The sequence below is a fragment of the Bactrocera latifrons genome, unplaced genomic scaffold, assembly GCF_001853355.1.
Source record: "Bactrocera latifrons isolate USDA-ARS-PBARC rearing strain unplaced genomic scaffold, ASM185335v1 scaffold_2, whole genome shotgun sequence".
Lineage (NCBI taxonomy): Eukaryota > Metazoa > Arthropoda > Insecta > Diptera > Tephritidae > Bactrocera > Bactrocera latifrons.
The window spans coordinates 3769590-3781303 of NW_017535518.1; the positions used below are offsets into that span (position 1 = coordinate 3769590).

The window sequence follows — 11714 nt, forward strand, 5'->3', positions numbered from 1 at the left end:
TTTTGGCAAATTTTACGCGAGTAAAACTACCAAAAATTTCCATAGAAAAAATATTTGTGTTTGGTCATGGTTCTAAATAATGCATTCGTTCATGGAAATATTCTTATATGAATTATTTAGTTAGAGACATTATATGCAATTATATCTAAATATATAAAGGAAATTTGCGTTAGTTACACCATTTATAACTGAAGAACGGCTGCACCGATTTGACTGAAAATTGGTGTGCAGGTAGCTTAGAACTAGGGTAAGGACATAGGATCCTTTTATTCTCTTTATATTAAAATTATTAAAACTCATAAATACAAAAATTATATTGCAAATCATAAGCATTTGTTCAAAATTCATATTTGTAAAAATTATTTAAGATGGCTCAGTAATCAGTCGTTGAGTATGTATTATACCACGTGCATCTCTGCATGCATGACTATCGACTCCAGTGGGAAATGATGGAGTTATATTTCTATTGTCACACACCGACGCAAAAAATCGGTTTTATTAAGACTAAAGAGCACTCAAACACTTCTCAGAATCAGTTATTCGTTGATTTTGTTGGATTATGAACTTGCGAGTTACCCACTTTGCACAGAGCTTTCGTCTCTTTGGAGCGTCATTGTCTTCGGTGCTCATTTCGTCTGTTTCCAGCTTGGCAAATATCTTTTCACTGGTGGATTTCCCTGGGACAAAGTTCAACACTATTAACAATGCTTTGTTAACACACGAAATGCTTAATGATCCATTTTTTTTTTTGTAAACTAAAACAAGTTGCTTCACAAAAATGATATATCTCATTAACTAATAGTTATAATAGAAGTCATATAGATGGTAGTAGTAGTATTACCGTGGTTTCCAATATGAATGATATGATTTCTAAGTGTCGTTTTGGCCTTTTTAATATGTCTTGTTTTGTAATTTCATTACATTGTGTTCAGCAATGTTTAAAATTCAAAAACAACGTTTACAGATTATTCAATTTTTTTTTATCAAAATAATCCACTTGCTTGCTATTCGTCGAATTGTTCAAAATTTCGAGCGAACATTGTCTTTGCATAATTATCAAGTGCCATAAGATAAAAAACCACTCGAAGTAATGAAAATATTTCAGCCGATCAGGCAAGTGTTGCTGAAGACCGCAATTTGTCGATTACAATACGTCCTCAAGAATTTGGGCTGTCTCAAACCACTACCTGGCAGGTTTTGAGAAAGCATTTGTGCTTGCATCGGTATAAAATTGTTCTCATTCAAGAACTGAAGCCATTGGGCCACCGTTAACATCGTGAATTAACTGATTTTGCCTTGGAAGAATTTGAAAACGAAACGATTTTTTATGAAAATCAACTTTTCATCTCAATTAAATTATTATAAGATTGAAGATTCGATTTGTTCAAGAAATTGTGACATTGAATGTCCTCCAGGAAGTTGTTATTTAAAAACACTAGACTACTTCTTGTGGGGTACCAATTTTTATTATATTTTATTTCGATCAAGTTAAGTTATATACCAATTTGTTCAATAGGTTTTGTCGTTTGATAAGAAAGTCATAATTTTATTATTCAAAATCCACTTTTTTATTCAGTATAATCTTCCGGAATATGAAAACACTTGCATCAACGATCCTCCATTCTGTGGATACCATCCCAGAAGTGGGAATCCAAAAGGTCTGCAAAATACGCTTCAATTAAGTCTCGTTGTGATGAAAAACATTTGCCACTGATACATTTTTTTAATCTGGAAGCAAATGGAAGTCGCTGAGGGTCAAATCTGGTGAATACGGAGGAAACTCTAACAATTCGAAGTTTAATTCATGGATTTAAGCTATTGTCAAAACGGGTTTTTTCTTGTTCTGAAGAAAAAGAATATTAACTTTGACGGATGGCAACCACTTGGATATATAGGAGGGGTATTAGTTTTGCGTGTGAAATACCAGAAAATTATAAAAATGTTGCTTTATTTAAAAAATTACTTCGTGGATAACCAATTAGTAGTTCTAACGGGGTCATTGTTGAGCAATATCATCATCGCCCAAAAGCATGCTTTCATTTAGAAGAAATTTTGATGAGTTTGGATGATGTTGAAAATATCTTATTTTTGAAAAAGTGTACATTTAGAAGTATTGGAATGAAGATTATTTCCAATTAAATACTACTATTTCAAAACTTTATGATATTTTCGCTTTGTTTTTGTTCAGAACGTGTTTTAAACAACTGACTTTTAATACTATCAAAACCATTTTAGCGCAAAAGCTAACGAGTTTAGTTTGCTTTCCACTCGCCATGTGACGCCAAAACTCATAATAACTCCAGAAAATGTCAGCTTATTTTAAAATATCAAAAATATAATAGCACAAATACGTCAAAGCTCCTTTTAAATTAAATACTGTATATCCTTTTGGCGGCAACGCTACTGCTTGCCTCAAGCGAAAATTTCACAAAAAAAAAATACAATTTTAAAAAATACACGCTAGAAAATGAGTGTGAACGTAAAATGGAACAGAAAATCAGAGTCTGTTTGCCATGTCTCCAGCACTAGTCGCGATGCTTTTTTTTTTTTTTGTGCTTGCTGTGCTATCTGCAGATTTCCAGCGCTCTTAATTTTTTATGCGTTTCTCTGTGTAGCAGGAATTTTTCGCTCGAAGTTTTATTTTCTGTCATTTAATGCCGTTGTGACGCTAAAGCTTTATAAGCTTTTCAGCGCTTCATATTTTCGTTGCATATTTTTTTGCTGCATGAGAATGACAAAAAAAAAATTAAAATGGTGGAAATGCCACTTCATAAACTTAATTTGCACGCAAAAGTGAATGATAACGCAAACAAATATGACGACAACACATAAGAAAGATGTCTGTCTGTCTATCTGTCGCCGTTTGTGGTTTCGCATTTGCCTTTTAAGGCAACCAAATGTAATTAAGAAATTATTATTTATGTGCACTATTTTAAATTCCTTATTTGAATGTTCGTTTGAAATTAAGTATAACATAGTGATTAATGGACGCCTAAAATATGCCATGGATTTTTAAAAGCTACCTAAAAGTGTAATTTATAAAAGTAAATTAAAGTTTATAAGATTAACTTATAGGTTAGATTAAGTAACTAGAGAGATACATATTAGAAAACCGTTGTTTTCCAAAAAACAATTTTCCGGCATTCCCTATAAAGCTAGAAGTGCTTTAAACTTCTCACAAAGTTTAAAGCTTTTAATGTCACAAACCCTATAATAACACCACTGTACTTTTGCAGCCGAAATAGGTCATTATATTGGATAAATCTTAACTAAAAATTATAACTAAAAACGACAGAAAATATGCAAAGCTTACTCTAAAAGTTAATAGATTGGGATATTTTTCTTCTCTTCTTACTCTCTTTAGCATTTTTTTCGTTTTCATTTTCTTCCGCATATTTTCAATTAAAGTTCCACCCTTTAACGACAAAAAGTATACTTTACATTGTTTTAAGCGCCTCGGACTTCGCTATGAAATCGCTTCATTAGCTGCACTTTTCATGCTGAGATGCAAGTTTTAAACCATCGTCATTAATATCCAATCACTTTTTAATAAAAAAAAAAAAATTGCGAATATCTTAAACAAATTGTGATTCTTAAAATTATTTTCTTGCATTTGCATGCTGACTCTTAAGTGAAGCATTTCATGCAATGCGAGGTCTGTCTTACTGCTTGAGTGAAAGCGCTGTAGTGGAACTCATCTTTTTCGTTTGTTTATATTTTTTCCATTATTGTTGGTGATCGAAATTATATAACGTGCACTTTTTCTTTCCTTATGTATTTGCTACTTATCCTCGCTCAGTGCTTCTCACCTTCCTGCTATTTACCTCGTAATTAAATTTTATCCCCCAGTTAGCCATCGCCATTGCTTTCTGTTGATGGTGTTAATGCGGAGCTCCCCAAACACATCGCTGAATGAATTGATTGTGTATAAGTGCAAAGGTCAGTTCATTCACTAATAATACTCATTACATTTTTTTTTGGACTTTCATTATCCTGTTCAGTGTACAGGAAATTCTAAGCCACGCTACGAAATTAGTAACTTCTGGTTATTTCAGTATCTTTTGGCGTCCTTTCATATTTATGCGCCATTTAACATTTTCATTTCACGTGCTAATTGCAATTTATTTAATGTTGCAGCAACATTCGCGCCTTATGTAAGTTAATGTTAATGTAATATAACCAATAAGGAAAAATAAAAGGATGATTGGTTTACCCAACAAACACTCCAAATTGCAGAACATAGTTTCTATTCCGACTATTATATAAACCATTGAAAAATCCTATATCGATAGTGATGGGCAAATGAAGTAGAAAGAATATTCTTAAATTAAGGGAATTCTATCACAGACTCACACCACTAATTTACTCAGGTTACTCACACCATCTACCAACACATATAGTTCTTTAAAGATTTATTGATGGAATTTAGTGGCAATCAGATTACTTTTCTTACTTTTTGGACTTTGAAACTCCTAATTGCCTTTCTGTAATATATTATATTTAATATATGATATTTAATAGAATATGGACGGACAGCAACATCTCGCTACCCATTAAAGCTCACTAGTAAAAGTATTTTTAGCACTGTCTCACACCACTAACTTACCCAAGTTACACCGAACTGGTTAACTGTTACTTCGAAAAATACTATACTCCTAGCTTAGACACATACCATATGCAAACACATATAAATCTCTAGTGATTTATTGATGAAATACTTACTTTTTGTGCTTTGAATTCTATATTGGCTTTCTGTAACTGTTCTCGGTTTCAAATCTATCCAATAACCGGATATTTAATAGAATCTGGACTGACAGCATCTCGCTACCCATTAAAGCTCACCAGTTTCTTCAAACTAATTGGTTCCTGAAATGCACAAAAAAGCTACAATATTATTATTTCTGCTACTTTAGATCGTTATAAAAACCCCGAACTATTATCTTCTAATTTTCTTCTCAGTTGAAAGCAATTTTAAGCTATGTTATTAATTAAATCATACTCACTTTCCGCTCTTCTCATTTCAGGCTACTTTTCGCTGCTCAATGACAAGGGCATACCCACAGCGACGCTCTACACCTCACTGATACAGTTGGTGCGCGAACGTGTTTACAAATTCGTCTCAGTCGATAATATGCCCGCCTTCACGGAATCCCAACCCAACGTAAATAACCCACCCACAGAGGGTTGCATACCAATATATACCCAACCACCGCCACCACCGACCAACAATCGCCCACAGTATGTGAAGACGACAGCGCGAGGTGGTCAAGTCTTTCGACTGCTAGCCGTTTTCGAAGATGGCAAGCAGGATCACACGACAATCGGTTGTACCGGTGGTGTTACAACAAAAGCGAATAACAATCATGGGCGTGAGAAGGAGAAGGGACGCTATGCGCAATTGCTGAATGAGAATCGACAGGTGTTGTATGTGTCGCTCTCCACGAAGGGCAAATTTTACGAGATCGAACCGGGTATACCACAAATACTGCAGAAACTTGGTGGTATTGGCAATGACGCGAATAAAAAAGTCAATCCGGATTGTGTGCATCGCATTACGACGCTGATAACGCCACAACGGGAGTTGCCTTTAACGCTACGTTACATCTCCGGACCGCATGGCTGCAGCAGCGCGATACCCGAGAATGTTTGCATTACGCACATAACTACTGAGAATGTGGTGATCGCCTGTCCCATCGAGGACGTGGAAGTGCAAAGTCCACTGCATTTACGTAAGCTGCATCTATCCAAAGAGATGAATTTGTTGAAGAGCTCACTGGGTTTCGAGAGCGAACAACGCATGCTGGCAAATCCCAATGTGCAAAATATATTGAAGTTCTGTCAATTCAATTGTGATCAATTTCTGAAGATGGTTGAGGTGGAGATACTGCACCGTCCGGAGCGCTCTGGTTCGAAGAGTCGTGGTGAAGGTTTGAAAATTCTGAAACCACTACATCTACCAAAGCTGCTGCGACGTGAGAAGACCACAATACCAGCACATGAGAAGGAAGACTCCATAATCTTTCTCAGCAAATCGGATCTCGCTAATCTGGAGGCAAAAGAAGCAGCCGCACAAGCAGCCTTTGAAGGAGCAGCAAGCAGCACCAACCGCATTAGTGATAAGATGAAAGTTTTTCAGTCGACAAAGAAGAAATGGTTCCGCAAACAGGACAAACATGCAGCGCATACAATGACCTCCTACGAACTGGATGTGCAGGCGAAGCGCATGAGCATGGAACGTTATTCGGATATGTCAAAGCTGTTACAGGAACGTTTCGGCGATAAACCAAATACACAGCCACAAGACGCGCACGAATCAATTTCGGAACCAAGTGGCGGCGCTTCGGACATCGGTTGTTCGGATACGGAGACCACAACTTTGGCGACTATCGATGAAAAATTCAAGAAAGTCGAAACGAGCGGTAATAAAATGATAACCAAATCCATGTCGCTGCAGGATATTGAGCTTATTAGCGGTGGTGCCGCTGCACGCAAACCTGATTTGCTACCTAACACTGATACCATCTCAGAGGCGGGCACAGATCTTGAAGATCTCGAGAATCAGGATCTCATGCCACAGTCTTTTATAACCGAAAAGCTTTATAATGAGTTTCATGTCAAAACGCGGCAGTACAGCAAATCCTCCTCAAGTCTACATCAACTCTTGAATTTCTCATTACCACAAAAAATGCAATTACACGACAACAAGCGTTCGCTGGCGCAACTGAAGCACAATGGCAACAATGGCGTCTTAGCAGCGAAACCAACATTGGGTGACAAACGACTTGATTTTAATATCGGCGAACCCGTTACTGGCAGACGTGCCGCTGGCGGGCTTTCACTGCTTGCCGGCATCGGCGGTCTGGGCCATGCAAGCAATCACACTGCGCTCGCGTCACCTCTCACACCCACCAGCTTAATTGACGACCYGCCCTACTCGAGCGTACGCGATTCGCTAGTGCTCTCAAGTGACGAATCAGCATCGGAGAATCCAGCGGGCAACATTTGCCAGGCGCTCAACATGATCGACTACAACAAAGAGAATATCTATGCGGAGATATGTCACGACAATGTTAGCCACAATGCCGCAGCCACAGCTGGCACTACGGTCTCGGCTATGGGCGGCATTTGCACATCAGCCACGCGTGACACTTTTTCGGCTGAAACACACTCCACGCAGATCTCGGACGATTACGGTGATTACGCATCGCTAACATACACCACAATTGCACAGCCGTTTAACGGTAGTGCACGCAGCGCGAGCATTGCCAGCGCGCTCAGCAAGTCGACGAGCGGTCAAACTGTGGTTAGCGCAATAGCGCCACCAGCAGGCCTGGCGATCAGTCGCGTACAAATCAATTGCAACTCTGTCAGTCCGGTGAGCTATCACACAGTATATTTGGGCGATGAGCCGCTGCACAACGACAAACAACGCGAACGCGGAACAAGACGTGGCAAAGTGGGCAGCAAAAGTCGCGCGCATGTCACCACAGTGGCGCTGGAGGGCAACTCGGCAACGGCCAGTGACATGCACAACAACAGCAACAGCAATGGCGGTGGTATTGGCACTACAGCGGCGAGCATTGCAAACGAATTGGAGGAGGTGGCTGACAATATTTACAATACACTGAAATGATGACTAATGTGATTTAGTTGGAAATTGGGTGCATCGGTGTTGAGCATGATAAGCAACGGCAAGGGGTTCTATTGAGCCGCCACGGCGTTGCCAACACAATTGCTCAGCAGCAATTCGAACTGAGTGCGTGAGAACTAGTGATTAAATCTAATTTAATATTAAACTACGATTCGAACTGCTCGAAAGAGGAAACAGATATGTGATGTTTAGGGTTTTCTAAGCGATAATGATAAAGGTGCGTTTAGAAGGTTTTTTTGTTTTTAATATTTAGATACATATTGATATGGCGTTAGCTTAGTGTGGATGGCGTGGGATTTTGTATTTAACTAAGTGTAATAGATATAGAAATATATATCGGTAAAATGTAGTTTTAATCAAAATAAACTCAAAGACATGCAAAAGTTCGAAATTTAATTCCATTAAGTTACTTTTGTCAATAAATATATTCAGAAAGCTTGTGAGAATGACTTCGTGTAATCCAGAAAGGCGGAAATTATTGTGTTGAGAATCAAACGAATAGATATTCTAGATCAAGTTTCAGATAGGAAAATGGGAAACTAAAAATTTTTAATTACTTTTCAACAAAAATATGTTTTTCATGTTTTAAAATCCTACTCCCAACAGAAAACTTGAATACACGGCTCTATTTGATACAATAGCACATTATTTTTGAAATCTCTCTCGATTTGAAGCTCTTTCCGTCTCTCCCTTACATAGCTTGAACAGTTTAAACCACATATTTCTTGTTTTCGAAAAGCTCAAGTGGAAGTTTACTTTTACTTTTAGTGCTCTGCAGCTTTCACAAATATAGAAAGACAAATTTAAGACACTCACACATGTAACTCTCGAAGTTTTGTGGATTATTTTGCTTCTCATTTTTAAATGAAGAATTATGTTCTTTTAAACAGTATTGCATATGGGAAAATAATATGAATAAAAGCTTCATTATTTGTAATAACAACAAAACAATTACAGTAAATACCCAAAAAATCTATAGGTAACTTAAACGAAAATCAAAATGAGTCGCGCAAATTAGTATTAACAATAATTCAATACAAATTTAATGAAATAGTATTAAGCTTGCTGCAGTATAAGCACCAAAACGCATTTAAATAAGACACCTAAATTGAAACGCATTAATAAAATATTAGTAACTGTGAAATTAGAAGTACATAGGCAATCATACAAGTAGCAAATCGGTACACTAAATTGTATACGACTAAAAATTTAGTTGATTATTCTCGATTTAATATAAGATCAAGCGGGTTATATAAGATTAATTTCAGATTACTCAATTAATCTAAGATTAGTCTCAGATTGGAAGCTAAACGAATATTAATTTTAAATTGAACGATTTAAGATTAATTTTAGTTTAGCCGAGTAATCTAAAATTAATTTCTTGTTAATCATTTAATCTAGCATTAATTCTCGATTGGTCGACTAATCTAAGATTAAATTTAGTTAAATCGACTAATGCAAGATTAATTTCAGATTAAACGATTAATATAAGATTTTCTTTAATTAATCGTCTTTAGATTAATCGACTAATCTGAGGATTAATTTCTTGTTAATCATTTAATCTAAGTATAATTCCAGATAAATCGACTAATCTAAAATTAATTTTAGTTTACTCAACTGACACAAATTAAATTTTAGAGATCTTAAAAAGGCGATTAATCCAAAAAATACACCGATCGGCTAATTAGCTCCGTTTGTCAAGTTATTGAAAATGTTTCCGTAGCAATATTTTCAACATTATAAAAATATAGAAATTAGGCGATTAAAATCGTTTAACTAAAAGTCGCATAGTTAATCACTATCACAATAAATCGATTATTCACGACACTGATAAACACTCTTCTTCACTAAATCATTAACATATGAACTTTATTTGAAATAAATTACAGGCCTATATTTGCTTCAAGAAGAGATATTTCGAAACCCTAAACAACTTCATCTTATGTACATTGTAAATACAAAAACATACTAATTTGTGGCAGAGCAAATATACCTAGATATTCATACAAATATATTATCGACATGAATCACAAATCATCAAGCAATTAATCAAGCCATCACTATATATGTGTCACAATTAAAGCATACAATATTTCAACCAGAAGTCATAGCCATACAAAAAATATATATAAATATCTCAAAATCAAATTAAATAAAATATCAGCAGTCCTGCAATGAACTCAAATTTCACTCGACTCAAGAAATCTAAAAAAGCTCAAATCTGTTATTTATGATAAGTGTTTTTTTTTTTTTCAAAGAAAATTATTTAGGAGAAAATTTGGATCTAATTTTGTTTAGAAATCGAAAACTAGTTGAGAAAACTATATTAATCTCTCAAAAGGATGGTTCGAGCTTTTGAAGCTTTCATTTCTCAAACACATTTTTTGATTAAAGAAGACACGAGCACTTAATTTAGAATTAAGCGTTATGCTTTATTAACTGTCTTAAAGCTTTTTTTTTTACATGAAACTCTGAGGCCTGATAAAAGCTCTAAAGTTTTTTTTGCATAAAGTTTAAAGGACAGATGAAAGCTGTAAAGCTTCTAAGCACAAAATTTTGAAAATTGAGAAAGCTCTAAAGCTCTGAGACACAAAGCTTTAAGTATTGGTAAAAGCTTTAAAGTTTTTAAGCACACAGTTTACTGAAATATTTATTTTCTTGGGCAAGCGGCTTAAAATGAGAACATTTTGGATTTTAATGAAGTGAGCGAGTTTTGAAAATGTGAAATAACATAAAACAGGTTGTACAAAAAAAAAAAATTTAACACCCAAATCATGCACAGGATAAGTACACTTGCAGGACAGTATGTATTATTAATAATATATACAAAATATATACAATATATCTCACCACTCACATAAGCAGCATTATCATTCGTGGAAATCAGTAATTTCGCAGCTTTGCAAATACTGTTTGAATTCTGTMATCACTAAATAAACACCAAAACATTAATAGCCATCTCAGAGCACACATATGTAGTATAACTGTACATGCCATTTCACACACTCACAAGAGCACATTTTAACAGAAGTTAGATGTTATTGATAGCCCTACAGCCCGACTCATCAATCACCACCCAAATAAAAAAAAAAAATTAATTGGGCAAAATTCAATATCATTTTTGAAATCGAATATGTGCGATTGCAAATTATAAATATGTAAATATTAAATTTCGAACCAAAAGCGATAAGCAATGTATTTAAGATATTTTTAATCAAATATTCGAACTCCAATATTTACTAAAGCAAAGTAAATGAAAAGGAAATCATTGAAATCTAAATATTGCTTATAGTATTGCAAGGCAATTTAAATACACGCTACAACAACAAAACGGTTATACGACGTCTGTAGCTTGTGTAAAGTATTAAATTAGCGTAAAAATATTGATTTGTAATTTTAGCTGTAAATAAATAACAATTAAGCTTAAAAAATAATATTTAATTTGAAAACAAATATGTACAGCGGCGGTGGAACAGAAAATGTGTAGTAGGTAAGAATATAATCTAATAAAAAATATTTAAAACTTAAATTACATTTAAAATAAAGTATTTAACCAAGTATGCACTTTTAAGATTTTTTAAAGCGAATTTTACTTTTCTAATGTATGATTTTGTAAATTACGTCAAAGGCCGACGAAGAATAGTAGAAATGACAACTCAAATGTAATATTTAAAAAAATTATATTATATAACTGCAATACACGTGAATAAAAACACATTTAAAAATTATAAACAATTTCAAATTGAAAAAAAATTATTATTTCTTTTGTAAAATTCTCAAAAATAAAAACAATTTTTTTTTTTTGCAAAAAACAACAAATTTTTTTCTTTGGAAAAAAACATCAAAAATTTGCACTAAAGTTTGTTTGTAATTGCAACTTTCTTTGTGATTTGTAATTGTAATTGCAAAAAATAATATCTCTTTTGTAATTTAGCAACATAATCAAATGTAATTATGCGTTATTAATATAAAATTTTTTTTACAAAAATAAGAAAAAATTATCTCTAAGCAAAAACACGAAAAAGTCATTTTAGTTTGTAGTGAACAAATAAATTATTTATAA

At 34.5% G+C, this 11714-nt stretch overlaps 1 protein-coding gene across 1 annotated transcript in view; it reads left to right on the forward strand.

Moving 5' to 3' along the window:
• Positions 1-11174, forward strand: part of LOC108967878 — a 28318-nt gene extending 17144 nt beyond the window's left edge. Inside the window, exon 5 of the mRNA XM_018931529.1 lies at positions 5025-11174. Within this exon, the coding sequence (XP_018787074.1) occupies positions 5025-7633 (2609 nt within the window). The 3' untranslated portion in view covers positions 7634-11174. The remainder of the gene's footprint in view (positions 1-5024) is intronic.
• The last annotated feature ends 540 nt before the right edge of the window (positions 11175-11714 follow it).